General features: G+C 46.7%; 1 protein-coding gene across 2 annotated transcripts in view; it reads left to right on the top strand.

Moving 5' to 3' along the window:
- The window catches only part of GRIK4 (glutamate ionotropic receptor kainate type subunit 4), a 519693-nt gene that overhangs the window by 416427 nt on the left and 76154 nt on the right, over window positions 1–27112 (top strand). For both annotated transcript variants that reach the window (XM_049856800.1, XM_049856801.1), the window contains exons 13-14: window positions 14976–15083; window positions 21565–21768. In XM_049856800.1, the coding sequence (XP_049712757.1) occupies window positions 14976–15083; window positions 21565–21768 (312 nt within the window). The remainder of the gene's footprint in view (window positions 1–14975; window positions 15084–21564; window positions 21769–27112) is intronic.

Here is a 27112-nt window from a genome sequence, read left to right on the forward strand (position 1 = left end):
CCTAGGATCCCCTCTTTTGCAGTGGCCCTGGGTGGACATGAAGACGAGAACCAGGAGTCATGGCTCCATGTCTGGGAGAGTCCAGAGCTTAGCAAAGGCCTGCCTGACATGGTACTGCTCAGCAAGAGCTGCTGATACCCCCAAACTAAAAGCTCCCCATTTTCCCAGAGCACACAGTACCCCCCACCCATGCACCCACATCCAGCTGGGTCAGGGATGTGCCGTTCTCAGCCCGTCTTGGAAAACTCAGAAGGCACACCCTTCTCTGCTCCAGGCAGTTCTACTGACTTCATCGTCCTGAGTTGCTGAACGACAGTGAGTGACCAACTTCCTTCAGCCCAGAGCCTTCGTTAGAACTATTAGTTCAAGTGGCATCTGTCCCTCAGAGCTCAGGGTTCTGTGTTATTAACACAACCTTCTGCAAGGTACTTCTCCACCTGGAGAGTACCAAATGAAGCCAGGCACCTCCAGGCCCTGCTGTGTCATGCTCACTGGCAGTGATCTTCTTGTACGATGAAAAGTCTTGAGAATGCCTGAGCTCTCTGATAAATTCTCTCCTCGGCAGCTAATTAGAAATACCTCCTGTCTTCTGGGAGGTGAGAAAAGGGCTGTGTGGATGAGTCTGTCTTCCTATTTACGGACTCAGCCATGATCTCACCACATGCCATTTTGAGTAAGGCATTTGGTCATCCCCCAGAATGTTCAGATGAGTCTGTAATATTTTCGGCCATTTAAGAAAAAAAGGGGTACAGGCAAAAAAAAAATTATTAAACTCTGCACTTCTGTCTAAAAAGAAAGACCTGTTCAAAAAGAAAGGAACCCCCAGAGCCCCACTCTGGGCAATTTAACTTCTAAGCTCCAAGCTAGATGGGGAGCCCATTGAATCCATGAGAGCATCTTTGGGGTGGCATTTTGAGTCACAGCTGACTGGGGATGCACTGAGCTCCACTCATGCCCTATTCACCTGTCACTGGAATCTCTGAGAACAGCCGACATGGGTTTATTCTCTTTGGCAGGAGGAGCGGTGAGGGCTAGATCAAATTCTACTTCACATCCCTGAGTCTGGGGATTTGGGATGGCAGTCTGGGCATCTTGGCAAAAACCAACCAATAGATCTTCGAGCTACAGACAGATGAATGAGACTCAGCCAGGAGAGGAAACCAGGAATGGTCAGAGTGATGTGTGGCTAAAGTTTTCTTACAGTGGCCCTTTTTTCTCTGCACCCACTGTCCAACACTCCTGCTCTCCTGTCTTCTCATGATGTCCAAGGGCCTCATCTGCCCATTGATACCCTGGCCTTCATCCAGTTTCCCAGGCTGTAGAACCTAGATCCTACACTCCTGTGCTAAAGGAATAACAAAAGCCCTGAAGACTAGTGCTCCAGCCAAATGCTTGGATTCTCGCAAGTGCATTCTCATGAAGTAGAGTCTGTTCTTAAACACCTCCCATGAAGGGGGACTCACCACCTGTCGGGACAGCATATGACATCTTGGAAAGCTCTCACTGTTAGAAAGTGCTTCCTCCTATTGGGCAGAAATCTTTCTTTCTAAGCCTCTTCCTTTTGGCCTTAGCTCTGCTCCTTGGGTTCACACATATATTCTATCCTCCTCAGGTCTGCCTCATTATTTTTCCTTATTATAATGTAATTTCAGTCTCTTTACCTTCCTGGTCAGTGTCCTTGGAACACACTCCAGTTGGGCTACACCCCTCTTAATGAGTAGTCCCTGGAACAATAAGCCATATTTTAGTTGCGATCTGAGTAGAAGATGACGCACTGGTTAAGCGTTTGGCTACTAACCAAAAAGGTGGGCATTTCTAATCCACCAGCTGCTCCTTGGAAACCCCATGGGGCAGTTCTCCTCTGTTCTGTAGGGTTGCTATGAGCCAGAATCAACTTGACGGCAACGGGTTTGGGTTTTTAGAAGAGCAGTCTCTTTCCCCTTGCATCAAATCTGCCATCCCTTTGTAAATGGTGTGCTTACCTGAGAAAACCCTTAGATGTATTTCAGTGTTAACCACACAAACATATTAAACACTAGGCTGTGTAATGGAGGAGTGCCAGCCATCAGCCACAGGGCTCAGAGAGAGCTGTGACAGCTGGGAGAGAGGCCATCCTAACTCCTCACGTAAATGGCCACCTGCTTCACCTTCATGCCTGGGCAACCGTGCTGCCACTGTCCTCCTGCATTCACCTGTCCAAGGCCCCTCAGGCAGCTTCTCCCAGGTACCACCTCAACCCCTTTGGAAAATGCCACTACATTATAAATAAAACCAAATATACCTGGCTTTTTCAGGAATTCCTGTTAGAGCTGGAAGGGATCTAGCCCATATCCTTTTTCTATAGGTAAGATCCTGGAAGACTAAAGAGGAGTGATTTGCCCAGAGGAACTGCATAATTCAATGCAGCAGATATTATTTACTGAGCACCATTACAGGCCAGGCTCTGTCCTGGAGCTGGGACCACAAAGGGGAGTCTACTCATGCAATCACCGAATGTTTACTGAGCACTGACAGACTGTGGGCTAGGCATCGGGGATCCAGTGGTGAACAAGACAGAGTCTGATTGCTTGTGGACTGTTGTCTAGTGGGGGAGATGGGCTTGAAGCAAATAATTATCTGAATAACTGTATGATTACATGTGTGACGGTGCTACAAAGGAGACATCCAGGGCGCTATGTGTGGCTCCCCATACTGGCCAAGTCAGGGCGGTTGGGGAAGGCCTCCCCAAGGGAGTGACACTCAGGCTGAAGCTTGAGTGGACATCCCCAGATGCAAGGGAGGGTGAGGAGCCTGAGCACAAGTCTCACAGAGCTCTTGGTCTGATGTGGGACTTGGAGACCAGAGCTAGATGATGGCAGGAAACCAGATCTCCCGGTGCTTGACTCTCGCAGTCTACCTGCTGCCTTCTTTCTCAAGTTTTATTTAAGTATCCTTTTCTAAATATTTATGTCAGAATCGAAGGCAAGGAGAAACAAAGGCCGACTTCAGGGACGTGGAAACTCAGGCAGGACTACCTAAGGCAAATACCAATGGATAAAGAAAAACAATTTAAGTGTTTGCTAAATGTTTAACCACATATCCACAGCATGGTACGATCAATACCTTGGGGGTGGCATAGCATTATGGTCCTGGAGACAGCCTGCCCGGGTTTGAATCTGCATGAACTCTGGAACTTTGGGCAAGAAACCTAATCTCCCTGAGCCTCAGTTTTTTTATCTGTAAAGTAGGGATGATGGCAGTACCTTCCTTGTAATATGATTGGGAAGATCAGTAAGATAACACATGTAAAGCGATTAGTCCAGTACCTGACATGTGGTAAATGCTAAAAAAAATAATAGCTTGTATAATTTTTCTATAGTTAGTGTTTACAAGTGCCTAGGACTAGGAGTTCATTTATGCCAAAAAGTATATTGAGCATCCACTTGTTCAAGGTACCCTGCTAGGCTGATTATAGAGTCGTGAAAATGTACAGTGTCTCAGATCCCTTAGGCCAGGCACTTTCACACTCTTGCTGCCTGACTCACATTTAGGTTACAATCCAGGACACACAGACATCCATATGTACGCAACTTAAACCAAGGTCGATGAAGCAGTATTTACTCCTGCTGGGCAGATTACACTCTGATCTATTCTCCTCTGTTTCATTTTTAAAATGCAAGTCTTGACCCACAATATTGATTTCATAATCCACTAATGGGTTGCAACCCACAGTGAAAAAAAAAAAAACAAAAACACTGCCTTAGACCATCTTGAGTTGAAGGCTGATAGCCCGGGTAGAGTTCATTTGATGGAGGGCCTTCTCAACTTTTCCTGGACTTGCGTTTGGCCTCCTACCTTTGGCACTTGTCATGTGTTCCTTTGATCTTGAATTTTCACAGCGTTCTGGACTTAAGTACACATTTTGAGGGCTCCTTTGGCTGAGAGAATGAGATCTTTGACCAACTTCAACAACTTCCTTTGTTCTTCCAGATCACCCCCCAGGCGCTCAGTTGGGCCCTTGTTCATAACCCCGACTCCCCTGTAAGCTAAACTTTTATGACTAGAGATATTGGATTTAAATTCAATAAACATTTTATTCCTCATACCAGAGGTGTTCACTATGGAGGCTTATATTACAGGTCTTTTTAGCTGGTCTTATATCAAGGTACAGACTTGTACTATATTGGCTCTGAAAATGTTACTCAGTATTATGTTGCAATCTTGATTAATTCCTGGGGTCTGTGGCCATAGTGTTTCACACTTGACCATCACTTTTCTTTTGTCCATTATATCAAAACCAGTTCTGTACACTCAAAGAAACACTAATATATAATTTTATGCACCCTTCCAAAATCAGCCACTGAAACCCCAGGGAGCACAGTTCTTCTCTGACATACATGGAGTCCCCTATGAGTCAGAATCAACTGCACGGCAACTGAGTTTAATCCCCCCCACCCCACCCATGAGAACTTCAACTTGGCACCCGCACTTAAGGTTAAAAAGAAAAGGTGGTCAGTTATGATTCATCCAACTTCGGATAGCCCTAGAGAACAATGATTTGGAATAAAAAGACCTTGCATTTGGATAGGCCTTTAAACTTTTAGTCACATTTGTGATCCCCGTAGATAATTCCAATAAAGGGAGAGAGCAAGAAAGACTGTCGTTAATTAATAGGGAGCAAAATTGACTTCCCAAAGCCACAGGGTAAATGGCAGAGTGGAACTTGAACCCAATTCCCCTGACTTCTTCCTGGTCAGCTGCATTCCCATCAAATGGAAAATGGTACTGTTGTCTTATGTTCCCTTATCTTGGCTTACCAAAAGCCATCACAGGCATTATCTCAGTTGATTGTCAACAACAGTTCTATACGATGGGCATGCAGCTTCATTTATCTCCAGAGAGGCTAAGTGACTTGTCCAAAGGCATACACCTTATGCATGGCAGAGGTGGAAGGGAAGCATGGGTCTTCTGGCACCCCTGCTTCCCCTTGTGCCAAGCCCCTAAGCCACCACCGCTGGACCTTGGCCAGGACCACTCTTCTGGGCTCTCGTATAGACTTCCTTCAGGGCTTTATTCTCCAGCGAACAAGTTCACAGAGGGTATTGATCAGAGCCACTATCAGTCTGTCAGTTTGTCATGCTGTGGTGGCTTGCATGTTGCTATGATGCTGAAAGCTATGCCACTAGTGTTTCAGATACCAGCAGGGTCACCCATGGTGGACAGGTTTCAGCTGTCCAGAGCTTCCAGGCTAAGACTAGGAAGAAAAGCCTGGTGATTTACTTCCAAAAATTAGCCAGTGAAAACCCTATGGATTTGATACAGTGCTAGAAGATGAGCCCCTTGGGTTGGAAGTCACTCAAAATACACAGTGGCTTCAACAATGGGCTGGAACATACCACTGATTGTGAAGATGGCACAGAACCGGACAATGTTTCATTCTGCTGTACATGGAGTTGCCATGAGTCATAGTTGACTTGATGGCAACTCACAACAAGATCAACAGCACTGATGAGAGAGGCAGATGGAAAGACCCATGTGTTACGGTCATCATAGTCTCCACCTGCCCGAACTTGGTAGTGGCTAAGTGCTACTAAATGGTATAATTGTTGTTAGGTGCCGTTAAGTTGGTTCGGACTCATAGTGATCCTATAGGACAGAGTAGAACTTGCCCATAGGGTTTCCAAGGAGCGTCTGGTGGATTTGAACTGCCGACCTTTTGGTTAGCAGCCGAGCTCTTAACCACTATGCCACCAGGGAAAGTTCAGATCCCAGTTTTATCCCGTATTTACTTGCTGTGTGGTCCTCAGCAAGTTGCTTGACATCTCTGAGTCTCAGTTTCATTCATTCCACAAACAGTTGTTACATGAAGTGGCTGCATTAAGCATTATTGTTGTATGAAGTGCCTATATTAAGCCTACAGTTCTCAGGTGGGAATAACAGCATGGTTGTTACACAGAGTCAGTGAGATTTATGTACGTTAAACTACGGGGCTGTGGGCCCAGCATGCAGAGGTGGTCAGTAATTATGCGGGAAGTCTAAATGAAGCAGGATTTAGCCTCCCTTGGAGTTATGTCTGCCTCCCTAGAAAAAGCTGGATGCTGGCAGCACTGAGTGCGAAGAACAGGCGTCTAAATGTACATAAAATATTAAATGTTATAGAGCCATGTGCACACCCACGGATGTAGGCAAGGATGTGAGGAAATCCCTGAGGGCTTTAAAAACGAGTCTCTTTCTACCTACTTGGGAGAGAACAAAGTGGCAAAATGACAAGTCTTGAGTGATTCGAGGCAGGAGAGGGCCATGAGCTGGAGGCGCGTGTAGCTGCTCTCGCAGGGCCCCGTGTCTCAGGCGACAGTGAGGGCTGTCCCACAGCGGTTGGGCGTGGGAGTCCCAAGGACGACAGCCAACAATCGGGAAGTGCCTGGGCCTCCAGCAGTCATGTGCAGGAAGAGACCTGAGGGCCACCCGTGCAGCCAGTGCAGAAACAGAAGCACAGAGAGGGGAAGTGATTTGATGAAGCTCTTCTCCGCTCTGCTAATGTGCAGGCACTGTGCTAGGACCTACTGGTAAAACCAAAACCAAACCCATTGCTGTCAAATGGATTCTGACTCATAGCAAATGTACAGGACAGAGTAGAACTACCCCGTAGAGTTTCCAAGGCTGTAAATCTTCACAGAAGCACACTGTCGCATCTTTCTCCTGTGGGGTCGCTACTGGTTTCGAACTGCTGACCTTTCATTTAGCAGCTGTGCGCTTTAACCACTGTGCTGCCAGGGCTCCCTTCTTTGACTATAAAACAAACAAAAAAAACCAAACCCGTTGCCATTGAGTCAGTTCCGACTCATAGCAACTCTATAGGACAGAGTAGAATTGCCCCATAGGGTGTCCAAGGAGTGGCTGGTGGATTTGAACTGCCAACCTTTTGGTTACCAGCTGAGCTCTTGTTCACTGCACCACCAGGGCTCCAAAAAGGGAGGGCAAAAACAGCCTCGCTGTCTGCTGTCACAAAGCTTGTGGTATAGTCAGAAAGACAGGCAGTAAACAACCGTCACGTTAATGAATGCACAGTCATGACCTGAGATAAATGCTCCGAAGGAAAAGAATATGGTCCTGGAAGAAGTTTGATTTTGGGAGATAAGGAAAGGTTTCCTGGACGAAGTGACCTTCAAGCTGAGGCTGAAGGAATAACAGGCATAAACTAGATCAGGGTTTGCTAAAACTTTTTCTAAAAGGACCAAGTAGTAAATATTTTAGACTTCATGGGCCGTAAGGCCTTTGTCACAACTTTGCTTTTGTAGCAGGAAAGCAGCTACCAAAAAAACAAACAAACCCATTGACATCAAGTTGATTTCAACTCATGGGGACCCCATGTGTTACAGACCAGAATTGTACTCCGTTAGGGCTTTTCTAGCTGTAATCATTATGGAAGCAGATTGCGAGGGGTTTTTTCCATGGTACCGCTAGGTAGAATTGCCAACCTTTGGGTTAGTAAACCCAAAAAAAAAAAAAACCCATTGCCATCTAGTCAATTCCGACTTATAGGGACCTGATAAGACAGAGTAGAACCGCCCCATAGAGTTTCCAAGGAGCACCTGGTGGATTTGAACTGCCGGCCACTTGGTTAGCATTAGTAGCTCTTAACCACTACGCCACCAGGGTTTCCTTGGGTTAGTAGTTGAGCGTAAACCTTTTGTGCCACCCAGGGACCTTGAAAGCAGCTACAGATGGTACATAAACGAATGGGTGTGATGGTACATAAGGTAATTGACTGCATTCCAATAAAACTTTATTTACAAAAACAAGCATGAGCTGGATTTGATCTGTGGCTGAGGTTTGCCAACCCCTGAACTAGATGAAAGAGAAGAAGGCTGGGGGAGGGGTGTCAGGAGCATGCAAGAAGGAGGGAGTTCTAGACAGGGAATGGCACGCAAGACAACCCTGGCAGGAGGCACTTGAACACATGAAAGAAGGTAGGTGAGACTGAAGCACAGATGAAGCTGGAGGAAATAGCACGAGCTGTGGGTAGAAGAGTGGGCAGAGGCCCGGCCATGCAGGGACATGGATGCTGTGTTAAGGATTTTGGTCTTTATCTGTAAAGCAAAATGGAAAAGAAATGGAAGGTTTTAAGCAGAGCCTGGTGTGGTTGTATTTGAGATCTTGTAGAAATGACTTTGGCTTCTGCTGCATGGAGAACAGAGCAGAGAGAGGCCAGAGTGGATCCTGGTCCAGGGGAAGTTCCGTGGGAACTGACATTAATTAGGGTGGAGGCTAGGGAGGGGCCAGACCTGGGGAAACTGACTTGTCACGGTCACCCAGCCCCTCGGCCACAGGGTGAGGATGCTAATGCAGGTCAGCAGACTCCAGGTGACACACTGCAGGCTCCCGTTGGGAAGCAGCAGAGAACCCTGTGGTCATGGCCCCCCGGGCGAGCTTTTCTATAGTGTGATGCTGAGGGAGTAACCAGCTTACTTATGCCCACCCGGGGTCACATGGCAGACCAAATCCAGGTCTCTGGCACTCATTCAATTGTACAGGAATCACCTTTCCAAAGGACTGTGGGTATCCCATACTGACGTCAGGGAGCCTTTCACTACAGCCCCCCAGGCCCGCCTCAGTGCCTACTCATGGCGGCCCCACGTGTGTCAGAGTAGAACTGTGTTTTTTAGGGTTTTCCATGGCTGATTTTTTGGAAGTAGATCACCAGGTCTTTCTTCTCAGGTGTCTCTGGGTGGACTTGAACCTCCAAACTTTCCAGTAGCCGCCGAGAGCATTAACTGTTTGCATCACCCAAGGACTCCATGTGCCCTTCAAGCCTTATTTACTCTTTCTTTACAAGCTGTTCTTCCAAGCTCGGTCTTAAGCACCGTTACTGGGAGGGTAGGGTCTCTGAGAGGCAGGTATCCTGATGGCAGTGAGAAGTGACAGCTCACAGTGAGAAAAGGGACAAACACTGAAAAGTACACAGAAATACAGGCAAGTGGCCCTGCATGTGACAGGAACCCATGCGGCAGCGTTCTATCCCAGCACAGTATCCTAACTGGCTTTGTGATAACACTGCCTGTTTGGAAACCCTGGTGGCATAGTGGTCAAGAGCTCCCCTCCTAACCAAAAGGTTGGCAGTTGGAATCCACAAGGTACTCCTTGGAAACCCTCTGAGGCACTTCTACTCTGTCATATAGGGTTGCTATGAGCTGGAATCGACTCAACGGCAATGGGTTTATTAAAGTCAAGATGGCTTCTCTGTTTAATAGGGTAGACAAAAATATAATTCCTTTAGAAAGGATTTTTGGAAATACGGTTTTGAATAAATAATTGAAATCTCCAAAATTTTAGTTCTTAAAGGAGCAAGCTTATTATTAATTTATATGGATTCTATGTTCCTTGGTGATGTCAGATAAATGGTACTTTCTACACACATGCAAACCCATCTCATATCAGTTATATTTACCTAAATGTTCCTATTTGACTAAGCATTGCTGTCATAAAGCATCTCTTCTAACGGCACTAGAATCAGTAGTTAGAAGGAGCACACATTTGTTTTAAATACTGTGATCCCAGTTAAGCAGCACACTGGCCTGGTTTTGAATTCTGCTTTTTCCACTTACCAGCTCTGGGACTTGGGCAAGTTATTAACTTACCTGGACGTCGCTTTCCTTATCTACTGATAAGGGGTGGCAGTGAGATTAGTGTAAGCTCCCAGGGCCAGCAGAGGGCCTGTGCACGCCTGGCAGCTGTGGTGTGCTGGGGCCGGCTCTCACATACAGCCAGAGCCCACTCTACACACCTCGTCCCAATGCTATGTCTGGTGATCCCCTTTTGATAGCTTGAAATCGGCCAGCAGGAGTGTTTACACCACAGAAATTGGCAGACACTAAAAATTAAGGACTTTTTTCCCTGGAGAGCACATTTTTAAACATTTGCCAGCTGGGTCACTGTCAATGTCTACACCTTTGCCTTTCCCTGTGGTCTTGTGATCCGAGTTCCTCCTTCCTCTCTGCTCTTCTCCAGCCTGCTTCAGAATCTCCTGGGGGCGTGTCACAACAGATTGCTGGGCCCTTCCCCTAGAATTTCAGATTTGGTCAGTCTAGGGTGGATTTGCAGTTTTGACACTGATACTGCTGGTAAGGGAACCAAACTTTGAGACTTGGTTTATTTGTCTAATAAACTAGAATCTACAGTGCAAAGCCATTTGCGAGACAGAAGAGATCTGACCTCCTGTCTCAGGCAATGATGTTAAAAATTAATGAATACTTATATGGTACTTCGTACATACGCTATCTCATTTAATCTCCTTAAGAACCCTCTGAAGTGATAATTAGTGTTCTGCTATTGATGTTAGTTGCCACTGAGTCAGCTCTAACTTGTGGCAACCTGTGTACAACAGAATGAAACATCGCCCAGTCCTGTGCCATCTTGATGATTGTTGGTACGCTCGAGTCCATTGCTGTGGCCACTGTGTATTTTGGGTGCCTTCCAACCTAGGTTGCTATGAGTCAGAATCGATTCGACGGCACTGGGTTTGGTTTTCTTGCCTGGGGGCTCATCTTCCAGCATTTTATCAGATAATATTCTATGGCCAATTTTTGAAAGTAGATTGCCAGGCCTTTCTTCCTAGCCTGTCTTAGCCTGGAAGCTCCTCTGAAACCTGTCCACCATAGGTGGTGGTATTTGAAATACTGGTGGCATAGCTTCTAGGATCATGGTAACACACAAGCCACCACATTACAGCAAACTGACAGATGGGTGGTGGAATGACTATTTTAGTCCCTATCTTGTAGGTGGGGGAAACGGAGGTCGCACAGCTAATAAGCAGAGAAGCCACGTTAATCCCCACCACCCCAAAAAAAACATTGTCATCAAGTCAATTCCAACTCACAACGACTTCGTAGGACAGAGTAGAACTGCCCCATAGGGTTTCCAAGGAGTGGGTGGTGGATTTGAACTGCCAACCTTTTGGTTAGCAGCCGAGCTCTTAACCACTGTACCACCAGGTAGTGGAAAAAAAAAAAGGCTGTAGGTTAAACCCAGGTTCTCCAAACCCAGGGCCATTACATTCCTGGTGCAGGCCATACGGTGCTCAGGGTGAGAAGCAGCTGAACTCCAGCCTGCATTCTGTATGCCTGGCTGTGCACCTGCAGGCCCACATCAGCCCAGAGAGGCACCTTTTTCTTATCTGCACCAAGGTGCTGGCTAGGCCAGCAATGGCCGTGTTCACATCTGTACACTCTGCTCCTTTCTCTCCAACTCCTGGACCTCTAACCTGGTAGAAAAGCAGAGGAAATGGGAGAGACAGAAGGAACAGAGAGAGAGAAAAAGAAAAATATGATTTGAAGCGTGGAGACAGCACCCGTGGGCATGTGGAAGAGCCTTACACAACAGCTGTTCCTACAGGAGGCTTCAGGGCAGGTGTCAGCAGGGCGGAGCCAGGGGATTTGGCTGGAGGCAGAGGCACAGATTGTCAGTGATGACAGCTCTGTCTCCTGCCCACCCCGGCATGTGTGTGGCTTCGAAGGTGCCCAGTGGGTGGGGCAATTAGCCTCTATCCCAGGGCGCCTGGCTATCTCTCCCTTTCCCTACCACTGCCTTTCTGCAATTAGATTGCACTGGGTAATAGCTGCCAAGCACTTTGTTGGATCTGATGAGTTTATTAATTTCTTGGGGGCTAATGGGAGAGAGTGGGTGGGAGATTGATTTCCTGACTGGAGCCTGGGGGCTAATTAGTGCCTGTGCCATGGCCTCAGAGGAGGGGGTGTCAGGGTGGGAGGATTGCTCAGACTGTCAGCTCTAGCTTTGGGTAAATAGTTTCTATCCCTGGCTTTTGTGAGATCTTCTCTAGCGCCTTTGATGTGTAAGACCAGGACTGGGGCTTCCTAGAGCAGATGGTTGGTGGGATTAGATCCCCTAAAAGCAGAGAGGTAAAGTGGGAACATGGACAGGGAGACCCAAGGTCTAACTGGCCGTTTTGGGGTAAAGGTGTAGGTTTAAGTGACAAATAGGACTCTGAGATGGTCAATCCTGTTCCTAACATCCAAATGCTGACATTTAGCCCAATTGCTCTCTATATTCTTCTGTCCAGATATGGCCCTTCCCAGCCTAAGAGGCCATCAGAAGCCAATTTACCCATTTTGAAGACAGAGAAACTCAGCCTTCAAGAGGAGAATCAGTTCACCTGACCCTGTGGGGTATCAAAACCAAGGAGAAAAAAGCATTGTATTCTGAGTTTTAGCTGAGTAGCAGAGGCCCCTTCAGACCCTCCCCTAGTTAGCCTGGCCTGCTTATGTGAATGGTGTATTAGTGACCCCCACTCTAAGGGGCAGCATCAGGGATAGGAAAGATCACAGACTTAGGGGTCAGACAGACCTGGGTTCAAGCCAGTGCTGCACCAACTAGCCAGGTGGCTTAGACACGCCACCAAACCTCTCAGAGCCTCGGTTTCCCCATAAGTAAAACAGAAGCACCATAACTACTCTCAGAGTTGATGGGAGAATTCAAAGAGATGATAGAACACAACACACCTAGCACAACAGTAGGTGTTCAGTAACTATTGTTACCTTCTCCCCTTTCACTTGAGTCTAGCTGCTAATCCCTTCTACTCCCCACCCCCTCAGCCTGTAGAGAGAGCTGAGGAAGGGGACGCGCAGGAAATGACCTGACCTGATTCTCCTCTTGGGGAGATCACAGGTGCTCCAGAGGGCCAGAGGAGGGCTCACTGCCCTCTGCCAGCCCTCGCCTGCAGCAGTAATCTGATATGAAAGGATGGCTTGCCCTGCTTCCAGGTGGGTAGCAGACCCTGAGCAAGGTGCTGGGGTGTGAGCAGAAATAAGATGGCCCCTGCTGTTGCACACACACAGGTTAGCAGGGAGACAGACAGGTAAATGAATGCGTGGCAGTCAGACAAGGCGGCTGCACAGCCTTCCTTAGGGAGCTTCATCTGGGTGAAGAACACAGAGTGAAAACTCAGGCCTCTCAGCTGACTGGCTGAGTGACCTTAGGCAAGTTAGGTGGACTCTTTTCTTCTGCCCTGGATTTCTTCTGTAAAATGGGGCTTGCTGTCTGGACATGCCTGAGACACTGCTTATAAACTAGAACACAAGCATGTACAGGTTCATTCCATTCTTGAATAGATGGAGACACCTGCTCACCCTGTTCCAGGTCACATCCGTGCAGAGGCATGGAGGGGAGTTTTTGGTCATCTCTCCAGATGAAAGGCTCACCTGCAGAGACCGTAGGGCTCCCCACCTACACAGGCTATAGAGACTATAGGTTCCCCGCCTACAGAGACTGTAGGGTTTCTCACCTGCAGAGCCTCAGGCACCTCACCTGCGGAGACCTCAGGGCTCCTTACCTGCAGAGACCTCAGGGCTCCTCACCTGCGGAGACCACCAGACTCCTCACTTTCGGAGACCTTAGGGCTCCTCACATGCTGAGACCTCAGGACTCCTCACGTGTGGAGACCGTAGCCTCCCCACCTGCCGAAACCATAGGGCTCCAGTGTGGAACTGGAGGCCTGGGAGAGGTCCCAGCTGATGGTCCCAGATGGTCCTGGGTTGGTCGTCTCCTCTACAAGCTCCAACTTGCAGGAAGTTAGGAAGATGGACCCTCAGCTCCCTGGCTCCCTCGACTGGGGGTGGGGTGACCCAGGTGAGACATGTCTTTATGGTTCTTGGAGCTTCCAGAAGAGGAACCCAGAGCCCAGCTCTGAGGAACAGAGCCACATGGCATCCATGGGACTTGTGAGGGTTTTCCAGGGAAGCTGCTGCTGGAGCCTGAAGATGCCTGGCAGAGGCGGGTGTGTGCATTTCACTGGGTTTCCAGCCAGCTGTCAGCGTCTCTCCTGGTTGCCCACCTCAAACTGCTCAGCGGCAAAATTGATCTGCCAGGGGCTCCAGCTAGGAGAAATATATTGGGATTTCACTTAAGGTTTTTTTTATAAAAACCGTTCCACTGGGAAACCAAACAAACCAGCCACCACCAAACACACAATTCTCTGCTGTTGAGCTTAGGTTTAGGTAAGTTCCTAGAATGGGTAACCAAGTAAGCTGTGGGCTTTTTTCCCTAAAGGTCTTCAAGACAAAGGGTAAGAGGAGGGAAAATAGCATTTAAGTGCCAGGTTAAATACATCCTCACAATGCCCCAGTGAAGTTTCTATTATTATTCACATTTTACATATGAGGAAACAGAGAGGTCCAGTAACTTTTCTGAGGTTGCACAGTTGGGACCCATGCTTCTGGGTCTGGCTGAATAATGGAACATAAAGTGGTGCATACATCGTCTCAGTTGGTCTTCAACGTGGCTCTATGAAGAAGGCAGGGCAAAAGTTACCATCCCCACGTGCAGATGGGGAAACCGAGGCTCCAAAAGATTTAAATAACTTGCCTAAGTTCTCACAGCTAGCAGGGGAATCAACTGGGACTAGAACCTGGGTCTTTTCTTTTCTGGTTCATTCATTCATTCATTCAGCTATTAACCAAACATTCATTCAAGGGCCCGGTATATGCAGCTCTCTCCAGTACACCATCCTTAGTTAGAGTTATCGAAGGTAGGCTGAAGCGAGAGAGCACTGCTGGCTCAGTCCTGCCTCAGAGTATCTGATTCCAGATGTTTAGTAACCTTCCCTGTGAGAGCACTCCCCTGGTCGCGTTCCATTCCTGATTTATTTTTCCCTTTTCTCCTTCTACCGCTCCCAAGTTGTTGCCCCTTCCTTTCCTTATTCTCACGTTTCTCCCAACCCTTCCCTTAGCCGGCCTAGCCCTGTGTAAGGTATCTCCTGGCCCTAATCCAGCCTTGCTGCTCCATGCTCCATATCCCCCTTCCTTCTGTGGTTTAAATGCCACCCAACCAGAGGCAGAGGATTGGCCTCTCAGCTTCTTCCAACCCTGGATGCCTGGCCTGTGCCTGCCTTCCCAGACCTGGACACCTTCAGGACCTCAGCAACCCAGGCTCCCCAGCTCCTCCTTCCCCCATTTCTCCTAGTCCTCTCCTGTTGGTCTTCTCAGATCGGCCAGTGGCATGTGGCAGAGGGCCTCAGCATGGACAGCCGCCTCTACGCGTCCAACATCTCCGACAGTCTCTTCAACACCACCCTGGTCGTCACCACCATCCTGGTAAGCAGGGTGCTCCTTGGGCCTCCCAGCTGCAGCTCCCCAGGGTGCCTCCCGCAGTTCCATACAGTCACAGGCTTCCCTTCCCAGTGAACAGAAGATGGGAGCTCTAATCACAGCACTGAGGCCAATTTATGACAGTGTAATTAAACTCAAGTTGCTGTTGCATATGGAAATGATATTTGATGCGTTTCACAGCAGCTGGGGAAGAGGGATTGGGTGAAGAGACACTACAGGGTATGGATGCCTCTTCCAGGGGGCATCCTGGCAGCTGGGCAGCTGTGCACAGCCAAGGGAAGGGGACCTTACGGCACAGGTGGGAGAAACCCATCAGGGGGCTGGATCCAGGGCGCTGGGTGCTCACTGCTGTTTCCCAGCAGTGGCCACCTTGCTTGGTGCCTACAATGTACAAAATGGGTCCCTCCCCGTCTCCCCACCTTCCGAGTGAACACGTGAGTTTCTGTGTGTTTATGTGGCCTGATTCTTTATTTCCAGGTGGTGACAGGAGAGTTCTCAATTAATCTATATCATAGGGCAAGACCTTTTTTATTCAATTCCATTCTATTCAGAAATTACAGAATTCCACTATGTGCCAGGCACTGTGCTCAGTCCAGGAGACATAAAGATGAGTAAGACTCATCTCTAGCTTCAAAAAGGTTATAATTTAGCAAATAGAATAAGCCAGCTGCATATATGACCAAGATGTTATCTTTCCTCCCTCCTGAAAACTTCATGTTTTAAAAGATTTGTCAATTAAATGAACTGCTTATATTAAGCCATAATTAGTTTTCCCCCTCCCCTTTTTTTATTTTTTAACTAACCAAAAGCCTATTTACCTGCCTGGCACAGTGTCTTACCAGCAGGAGATAACCAGTATTGCCACATTGATGTAATTCCAGCCCAAAGCAAAGAGACTTGATGTATTAGTTAGCCTGCTCAACCTTATCCCTGCTAAATGCACATGGTCTGCAAATGTATCTGTTTCTTTTAGGCTTTTAGGCGTCATACAGACAGCTCAGGGACCTCCATCACTGCCTTGGTGAACTCCTGGGGCCCCAGAACTCTGGAGTAGGAATTATTGGTCTACTGTAAGCCAAGTGTGATAAAAAACACGAAAGAGTTGCAAAGCTATTCCTGTGGGGTTTGAAGGAGCGAGAGGCCTCATCCCACTGGGGAGGTCAGCAAAGCCTTAGACAGGAAGGGACATTTCAAAGACAGGGTGGGTGGGAGAGGTGGCAATGAAGGAAGGAGAGAATTGTCAGGTGTTTGGGAAATGCTGAAAAGTATAGGTTGGCCCAGGGAATGGGCATTGGTTGGGAAGTAGAGAGGCATAAGTCCAGAAAAGTGGGTTGCATACATATTGTTTAGGAACTTGAATGCCAGGCTGTTGCGCTTTCTCTTCATTTGATAGGAAACGGGATCACTGAATCTTTTCATTCATTCAGTGAGTATTTATTCGGTACCTGCTCTGTGTTTGGCACTGTTCTGGGTACTTGGGACGTATGTCAATGAACTAAGCAGTCAAAAATTCCTGCCCGTAAGGAGCTTACATTCCAACAGGAAATCTGTGATATACAGTAAAAAGTAAATATAATCTCTCCATAAATTAGAACGTGGTAAGGTTTTTTTTTTTTTTTAAGGCTAAGTAAGGGACAGCCACCACCCATCTGTCAGTGGAGGCTTGCATGCTGCTATTGATGCTAAACAGGTTCCAGTGGAGCTTCCAGGCTAAGATAGACTAGGACGAAAGGCCTGGCGAATTACTTGCGAAAACCCTATCGAGCACAACGGTCTAATCTGATTGCGCGTGGGGTAGCCAAGAGTTGGGGGCCGGCTCTGTGGCAGCCAAATGACAGCAACAACAAGGCTAAGGGGAACAAGAAGTAGGGTGTGGGAAGGAGATTTGGCAGTGTTGAGAGTGACCCCCAAACAAGGTGGTCAGGGTCAGCCTCACTGAGAAGGTGAGATGTGAGCAAAGCTCTCACGGAGGTGAGGGGAGAGCCAACCAGTTGCCTAAGGGACGAGTATTCCTGGCGGAGGGATCATTAGAGCAATGTCCCTGTAGGACAGAGGAGAACTGCCCCATAGGGTTTCCAGGGAGCAACTGGTGAATTTGAACTGCTGACCTTTTGGTTTGCAGACTTAGCTATTAACCACTGTGCCACTAGGGCTCCGGAGCAAAGGAAGGGGAGAGCAATTCCAGCTCCCAGCATTTTAGTTGCTTGCCGTCTCAGCTCCAGCCTTAGTTTATCTGAACCAACGTGGAAATGTCAGAAAGATTAGAAGGTGGTGGTGTCCATAGCCATTCCAGCTGGAGGAGCTGGGGCAGGGTGGCCGAGCCAGGAGGTAGGCGCAGTGTGGTTGCTGGGCTGTCCTTTTCTACCTCTGAAATACCTCTTGAGCCTGCCCTCTGTGCCCTCTATCCATCCCCATTGCCTGTGCCGTAATTCAGGCCCATGTTACTCCTTTCACCTGAACTCCTGGCATGGCCTGCTAGTGGGCTCCCTTCTCACTTGCTTACCTTGTGCCCCCGCGCCCCCATCCTGTCAGAGTGATCATTTTAAAATCTGAGTGAGTGGTTCCCCAGGCCCTGCTGCCTTCGGCTCTGTGGATAAACCCTTCATGATTGGCCCTGCTTACCTTCGTTGCTTCCTCTCCATGCAACCGGACATCTAGTGGTGCTGGTTTCCCAGCATGTCCTCGCCATACCATTCATGCCTTTTCTTGCCTTCCAGCCTTTGCACGTGCTGTCCCCTCTTACCAAGGTTTGTGTCTCTTTTGTGGCTTTTATCACACTCTGGTCAGTAGACCAGTAATTCCCATTCCAGGCTTCCAGGGGTTCAGGAGTTGGTGAAGGTAGTGAGTGTTCCCTCAGCCCCTCAGTGATCACTTGTGAGTGATCCCTGGCAAATGGTCATCCTGCATGATTTCTCTCTTAAAACTCCACACGTATCTGTGTTATGTCCCGCTGCTGTCAGTGCATGCTTGTCAGCACCAGCAAATACACAGAGTTAGTCAAAGCTATGATGCAGTGGTAGAATTCTTGCCTTCCATGCAGGAGACCTCAGTTTGATTCCTGGTCAATGTACCTCAAGTGCAGCCACCACCCATCTGTCACTGGAGGCTTGAGTGTTGCTATGATGCTGAATAGGCTTCAGCAGAGCTTCCAGACTAAGATGAACTAGGAAGAAAGGCCTCGTGATCTACTTCCAAAAATCAGCCAGCGAAAACCCTATGGATCACAGTAGTCTGGTCTGCAACTGATTGGCCAGTGTTTCATTCTATCGTGCACGAGGTCCCCATGGTGGGGAGCTGATTCAACGGCTGTTAACAGCAGCAGCAACCATTCCTTGAACATCTGTTCTGTGTCAGCCTCCAGGCTTTGTCTGCTTCAGTTCTTCCAGTGCTTCTGCAAGAGACAGTCTCTAGGCCAGTGCTTGGCCTCCCACATTTCCCAAAGCACCAAGGGGCCCCGGCCTTTCTGACATTTTAGCTCTCCAATGTGTCTCCTCCCTCCAAGAACAGCCGTGCATGTATTTACTTTGAATATGTAAGTGAATTTTAAATTAAATTGAGTGTAGAAAGTATTTGGATTGGAGAATTTTGTGACACTCCTTGGGGCAATTAAAGATAGCCTAGGCCATTGCCAAACTAGGAATGGACACCCTTGGCCAAGCCATGTCCAAGCAGCCATTTAAGTGCTTTTCACTCACACAATTAGTGCTTGCTTAATGCTGGAGGCAGGTGGAGCATACAAAAGAAGTGGAAGAGTCAGTCCCAGGCCCCACTTACCTTCTACCTAGGGAGCAGGTGCAGATAGGAAAACACCGAAGGTTAAGTATGAGGGACGCTGACTGGGAGTAGGAGTTCTGAGAAGTGGGTTGGAGTAGGAAGAAGTGATGGGACTCCAAGACAGATGATGAGTTAGGTTACATGGGAGAGGGGGAGGGAGAAATCCTTGAGCTGAGGCTGGCATGTGTAGCAGGCAGGGAGATTGGCCCCATCTCACTGACATGACAGTGGACTTGATCATGAATCAGAACCATATTACCTTCAGCCCAGAGCTCATCCCTGGCATACCGTCTCACTCTCCCACTTCACCAGGCCCACAGACTGCTCTCCCTATCTTCTGCTCCTACGCCTGGTCTTCTGACCCTCCGTGTTCCCCCAACCCAGGAGCCCCTTCCAGTATGAGCTCAGCAGATCAACACTTCAACACTTCCCTCTCTTAACTTCTAGAATCATCGCTGCCATCTCCTCTCACTCCTATCCCCAACCCGAACTGTCTGTGCCTTGGGCTTTCCCTGGTCCCTGCTGCTGATCTGCATTCAGCCTCATGACTCCGGCTGGCATTGGAAATGCCTGTGCTCACCTCTTGCTCACTACCTATCATATCCCTAGAGAAGATCTGCCAAACTTTCAACCCCACCTGACCCACTTTCGACATAGCTCTGGTGGCTGGCAAGGGTTTCCTCACCTCCTGGCCTCCTCACCTCTGCTCTGTATCCACCCTCATGTTTTCCACCTTACCTCCAGGCCCACTTCCCAGCCTCACACTCACCTTGATCCCACCTCCTTCTCCTGGTCCCTGGGATCTTGCTCCACCAACTAACCCTTCTCTTTCTTACTTTTCTAATCTGTTCTTTTCTAGGGATTCCTTCCTTTCTGCCTCTAAATATACTCTAGTCTCTCCCATCCTAAAACATTCTGACTACTGTCTTACTTACACCCTGCTGCCCTTCAAGCTACCCTCCAGTCTGTAGAATCATAGGATTGGATGGGCTCGTGGGTATCTTCTGGTATTGTTGTTTGCAGATGGGGAACTGAAGCTGGCAGGACAGGCATGACTCAGAGCAGTCAGGAGAGGCAGCCTGCTCCTTGCCATGCTTTCCTCATTCCAGGATCTCCTAACTTTCTCAAAATGCTGATCTACTCTGGCTTTAGCACCAGTTGCTCACTTCTTAGTCCTCAAAGAGTCCTACCACCCCCCATGGAATCTGCCTTCTGAAAGGTCCACAGTGACACCTGATCCAGATGTGCTTGCATAGCCCTGATCTCTGGGGGGGGAATGGCTGTATTCTCCTTCTTGAAACTCCTTCCTCCTTGACTTTCATGACTGTGTTATCCTGATTTTCAGCCTTTCTGGCCAATTCGTCTTTGTCTTCTACAACTACTCTTCATTTTCCCAGTTTCTGAGATCAGGTTCTCCACAAGGTCCTATTCTTATCTGTTCTTTCTGAATCCTTCCCCCTTGGTGACCTAATATATTTTGGAGCTTCAGCTATCACCACTATAGAGGCCTCCCAATCTCTGTCCCCCATCTTACCCTCTCTCCACATTTTAAACATCCCGTTGGACATTTCCTCCTGGATAGTCTACCAGTTAACACCTCAAATCCAGCATGTTCCAAATCCCCCAGCCTCCCCAACCATCCACGCCAAAAACCAAAAAAAAAAAAAAAAACTCTGTCATTCACCCAGGCTCCGAGGGTCTGAAAATCTGCCTTCCCGATACCCTACCCAACCAATCATCAAGCCTGTGTTTCTCTGTGGCTCTTGCATCCTTTCAGCTGTTTCCAAACCAGCATGAGCCAGTCCATGGCTCAGACCTCAGTATCTCATACCACAAACAGCCTGTCATCATCCTTTGATTCTCCCTCTCTGATTAATTAATATTCTTTACTCACAGCCTTAAGTTTTTAAAACCCTCATTGTTTTACTATACATATATGATGTATAGTCTCCTCATCTTGGCATCCAAAGCCTATGCTGACCCTCATTCATCTTTCTAAGTTTACCCTCCCCCACCCCTCCACACAACCCGTGATCGAAGTAAACTGGGGAATCCATGAGTAGACCCTGCTCCTCTTACCCTGGTTTATGCCCTTGATCATGCCTTTCCCCTTCATTCATAGATATGACTGCTTCCATCTGTCCTTGTTCTGCCATCCTTCAGAGCCCAGTTTGGATCCACCTCCTCCATGGAACCTTCTCTGGACTTTTGCTGGAAGAAATCCATCCCTCTTTCCAATGCTGTCATGGAAAGATCATGCTTTGCCTTGGATTGCAGTTGTTCATGTATTTATTCTTACCCAGTCTGCTGTATCTGGAGCATCCTTGTATCTCTGATATGATAGGTATCAAAGCAATAGACCTCTGCAGAATAATCAAAAGGAATAAAGGGGTAGAGAAGGCATCGGGTCAGATAATGACTTTAAACAAGGTAAAGGGACTTCAACTTGACCCTGTGCAATGGGAGCCATTGTGTATTCCTGCTAAGAGAAGCACCTTGGTGATGAAGAGATTTGGGAAGTGAGTGGGGGAACGGAGCTAATCACCACCTCCAAAGTAGCCCATTACCGAAGGCACGTCTTCCCTTCCACTTCATCTTCTTCCCAACTTCATCTACTCCTGTCCCTCCCCATCACATGTGACTGATAAGCCAGGGCTAAGATGAGAATGACAGCTGCCCAGTTTTGCTGCAGGAAAACCCATATTTAATGCTGAAGGGGAACCACCAGGAGATGGAAGGCAATGACCGCTACGAGGGCTTCTGTGTGGACATGCTCAAGGAGCTGGCAGAGATCCTCCGATTCAACTACAAGATCCGCCTGGTCGGGGATGGTGTGTACGGCGTTCCTGAGGCCAACGGCACCTGGACAGGAATGGTCGGGGAGCTGATCGCTAGGGTAAGGAAGGGACAGCGATGTGGACTTGGCGGTAGGGTGGGTAGGGAGAGAGAAGGGCATAAATGTGTGTTGCATGTTCATATACCCTCCATTTATTCAGGCAGCCAGTGAATGATTCATACTTGAAAAAGTTTTTATTGTGGTAAAAAACATATATAATGTAAAATTTGCCGTTTTAACCATTCTTAATGATACAATTCAGTGACATTAATTACATTCACAATATTGTGCCACCGTCACCACTATTTCCAAAACTTTTTCATCACCCAAACAGAAATTCAGTACCCGTTGAGCAATAACTTGTCATTTTCTCTCCCCACAACCCTGGTAACCTCTAATCTACCTTCTTTCTCTGTGAAGTTGCGTAGTCTATATGTTTCGTGTAAGTGAGATCATACAGTATTTGTCCTTTTCTATTTGACTTATCTCACTTAGCATAATGCTTTCAAGGCTCATCTGTACTGTAGCATATATTACAATTTCATTCCTTTTGTGACTGAATAATATTTGACTATATGTATATATCATATTTTATTTATCCATTCATCTGTTGAGGGACACTTGGGTTGTTTCTACTTTTTGACTAATGTGAATAGTGCTTCTGTGAGCATTGGTGTACACATATCCATTTTGAGTTCCTGCTTTCAATTCTTCTGGGTATATACCTAGAAGTGGAATTGCTGGCTCACTTGGTAATTCTATGTTTAACTTTTTGAGGAACCACCAAACTGTTTTCCACAGGGTCTGCGCTATTTCACATTCCCACTAGCAGTGCATGAGGGTTCTGATTTCTCCACATCCTCACCAATGCTTGTTATTTTCCAATTTTTTAAATAATAAGCGTCCCCACCAGGTGTGCAGTGGTATCTCATTGTGGCTTTGATTAGCATTTCCCCTGATGATGAACATTTTTCGTGTGATTATTGGTCATTTGAATATCTTCTTTGGAGAAATGTTTATTCAAGTCCCTTACTCATTTTCAAATTGGGTTGTCTTTTGACTGTTGAGTTGTTGGAGTTCTTTATATATTCTGGATACAATCCCTTATCATATACATGACTGGCAAATATTTTCTCCGATTTTGTGGGTTGTCTTTTCACTCTCTTTATAGTGTCCTTTGAGCACAAAAGTTTTTATTTTTGATTTGTCCACTTTATTTTTATCTTTTGTTGCTGGTGCTTTTGGTGTTGTATGTAAGAATCCATTGCCGACACCAAGGACATGACGATTTATCCTATATTTTCTTATAAGAGTTGTGTGGTTTTAGCTCTTATATTTAGGCCATGGGAATCCTGGTGGCATAGTGTTTAAGTGCTACGGCTGCTTACCAAAAGGTCGGCGGTTCGAATCCACCAGGCTCTCCTTGGAAACTCTATGGGGCAGTTCTACTCTGTCCTATAGGGTCACTATGAGTCAGAATTAACAGCAATGGGTTTATTTAGGTCATTGATCTATTTCAAGTTTATTTTCATATATGGTGTGAGGTAAGGGCCCAATTTCATCCTTTTGCCTGTAGAAATCCAGTTGTCTCAGCACTGTTTATTGAGGACAGTATTTTTTCCCTGTTGAATGAACTTGGAAACCTTGTCAAAAATTAGTTGGCCGTAGATGTATGTGTTTATTTCTGGACTCTCATTTCTGTTCCGCTGGTCTATATGTCTATCCTTATGCCAATACCACACTGTAGCTTTGTAGTAAGTTTTGATATTGGGAAATGTGAGTCCTCCAGCTTTGCTCTTGTTTTGCCAGGATTGTTTTGATTATTGGGGCCTCTTACAATTCCACATGAATTTAAGGATCAGCTTTTCTGTTTTTTCTTAAAAAAAAAAAAAAACTGTTGGAATTTTGATAGGGATTACATTGAATCTGTAGATCATTTTGGGTACTATTGGCATTTTAGCAATATTAAGTCTGACAATCCGTGAACATGGGATGTCTTTACACTTATTTAGATCATCTTTAATTTCTTTCAGCAATGTTCTATAGTTTTCAGTATGCAAGTCTTTTGGTTCCTTGGTGAAATTTATTCTTAGGTATTTTATACTTTTAAATGCTATTTTAAATGAAATTGTTTTCTTAATTTTCTTGATAGAGTGTTTAGTGCTAGTGTATAGAAACACAACTGATTTTTGTGTGTTGATGTACCCTGCAACTTTGCTGAATTTTTTAGCTCCAGTGCCTTTTTCATGTGAATTATTTGGGATTTTCTATATATAGGATCATGTCATCTGTGAATAGAGGTAGTTTTAATTCTTTCCAACTTAGATGCCTTTTATTTCCTTTTCTTCCCTAACTGCTGTGGCTAGAGCTTCCAGTACAGTGTTGAATAGCCATGGTGAAAGCAAGCATCCTTGTCTTGTTCCTGATCTTAGGGGAAAAGTGTTCAGTCTTTCACCACTGAACATGAGGTTAGCTGTATGGGTTTTTCATAAATGTCCTTTATCATGTTGAGGAAGTTCCCTTCTATTTTTAGTTTTTGGAGTGCTTTTTTTTATCATAGAAGTGCTGGATTTTGTCAAATGCCTTTTCTGTGTCAATGGAGATGATCATGTGTTTTTTCCCTTGATTACAGTGATTGATTTTTCTACATTCAACCACCTTTGCATCCCTGGAATAAATCCCACTTGGTCATGGTGTATAATCCTTTTAATATGCTATTGAATTCAGTTTGCTAGTGTTTTGCCATTGACACATTTTTCATTTATTTGTTTGTTCATTCCACACGTCTTTATTGAGCAGGAACCATAAGAGGCACTGGTGATGTACCAAGGATATACTGCAGCAAGGAGGGAATATGCTTCTGCAAGAATGTAAATACGACAGCCATGATTTCTGCCCCATGGCTCTCTCAGACTAGCGTCTGTTACAAGTAATGGAGTCTGACCAGTTATCACATACTAGTGAGTTTGGTTCCACTTTTAGATAATCCCAAATGCTCTTTGTTTGTTCTGATCATTTTGTTGCACGTTACCACCCCCTGGCAGAGATGGGGCACGCTGTGAGTGTAGAGCAAACCCACATCACTGGCTCTGACATCTGAGAGGTACTGTCAGGGGACACGTGGATAAATAATAGGGGGAAGGGAATAACTGTCAAAGGAGTTGGTCACAGACACAGTTATTTTGTTACTTCTTGTATTATTTTCTGCTATCACTAATGTCTTTTTCCAGACCCAGAGCCTAGGTGGACTCGAATAGGCTGTAGATTTTCAGGGTGAATGTGGAGACTTGATTAAAACGCAGGTGAGCATCACAGAATGTCAGTCATCTGTTAGGTTAAAGCAAGGGTATAACAACATTCTTCAAGGGGGAAATCTCTTGTTTTCTTGGTATACACTGTTAACATCTGTGAAAATTAATTCTGTCATTACTAATTCACTGTTCATATTTCCGTAACTGAGTTTAATGGTCAGAATAGGTGATGGGCACCCAATCCAGAGCACACATATTCTGGATATGACCTTGAATCCACCCCTTTCCCTCTCTGCTCTCCAAAGGGGAAGGAGCCTCTGCTGCTCCACCTTGGCTTCCAGCATGTGCCACTGCTCAGGCACTTTACATACATTATCTCTAATCCTCTCCAGACACACCTTTTAGCTAGCTGTTTTTTTTTTTTTTATCCCCATTTGACAAAGGAGCAATCTGAAGCTCAGAGACCTTAAACCACTTGTCCAAAGCCACGCAGTTGGCATGAGACAGAGTTGGGATTCAAAGCCAGGTCTAACTCCAAAGCCTGTGTTCTTCCTACTATAGTACCCTGTCTCAGCTGGACTTTGAGGTCATGAAAAAAATGCCTTCAAGTCAATTTCAACTCACAGCCAACAGGGTAAACCCAGGCACTTCCTTTTTTCTTTTCTTTTGTCTTCCCTCCCTCATAACTCCAGGCCTCTTGCCCTTCCTTTCTTTTTCTCTTTTCTTCCTTCTCTTCATTTGTTGAATTAATAAGATTTTAACCCTTTATATGTACTAAACTGAGGATACAAGATACAATTTTAAGATCCTCGTCTTCAAGGACAAATTTAATTGAGGTGTTAAATAAGTAATCCTTGACAACACATTGTGAGAAGTTCTATACAGACAGGAGGTATGGGAAAGCTGTTTAAGAAGTGGAGAAGGAGGGTGCCTAGGAGTTTGCCTGGCAGTACAGACAGCATTCGCAAAGGCACAGCAAGGTAAAACAGCAAGACTTGTTGGTGTGACTGGAGTCCAGCCGTGATCTGGATGAGAAGTAAGGCCTCCCTCGCAGAAAGGCTTGCAAATGGAGAAATGACAAATGGGCAGAAGGCCATCAAAGGCCCAGGGAACCCTGGAGGGTTATCGTGGCAGAGATTAGGGGGTGAGGGGATGAAGACTTCTGCAGGGTCTCTCTGCTGCCTTTGAGACCCAAGCACGCCCTGTGGATGATACAGGCAGAAGAGATTTGCTGCTGTTTCTACAGTCCTGGCTCCTTCCTGAAACATTCTCTTACTTGGATTCCACTATGGAGATGCTGCTCAGTGGTTAGACCAGAGAACGCTGAAATGCCAGACCTTTTCCTTCCCTTCTTACTGACATACTCCGTCACCTTGAGCCCATTTCTTCAGCCCCCTTGGGCCACCTGGTGCCAAGGAGAGTAACTTCAGGAATGGCAGAGTCAGCACACAGCCATCTCCTTATCAGCCTCCTAACGAGCTCTGGCAGGGAATGACAGGAGGAGGACAGGAGCCTGAGACTCAAGGACATGCAGCTCCATACTGAACAACGTGGGCAATCAGACGGGGATCTTAAAATTCACCCCAGGTCGTCTTTCAAGCAAAAACACTGCTACTTTGGTCTCATCAAGATTTGGCTACGTGGTATTAATTAATCAATCTATTAATCTGTTAAGTCAATAAATATTTATTGAATATCTTCAACTATTGTAGACATTGGAGATACAATGGGGGATAAAATAAACCTGGACACTGTCCGCATGGATCTTACAGGCTAGTGAACAAGACAGAGATCAGTGAGTTTCTAAATGTGTTAGGTGCAAGGGAGGCTAAGGGCAAGGAGCTATGAGATCACAGAGAGGGGAACAGGATTCTGTCTCAAGGGGCAGGGAGGGCAGGGAAGACTTCCCTTGGGAAATTCTGTTTGAGCTGACGTCTAAGGAATGAGTAGGAGTTACTGGGCAAGGAGAAGGGAAGGGCATTTCAGCCAGATGGCTATCTGAATGCCACTGGAGTTGGTCCTGGGCAGGAATGGGTGATACTGGACCACACCTTGCCCCAGATGTGAAGCTCTGATATGCCTTCCAAGATGTTCCCTAGGATTACAAGAGCCCAAGTCCTGGAGCCATCCTCTATGACTCCCCCAAGCTTCAC

This window comes from Elephas maximus, chromosome 17 (assembly GCF_024166365.1).
Source record: "Elephas maximus indicus isolate mEleMax1 chromosome 17, mEleMax1 primary haplotype, whole genome shotgun sequence".
In the NCBI taxonomy this organism is placed as follows: Eukaryota; Metazoa; Chordata; class Mammalia; order Proboscidea; family Elephantidae; genus Elephas; species Elephas maximus.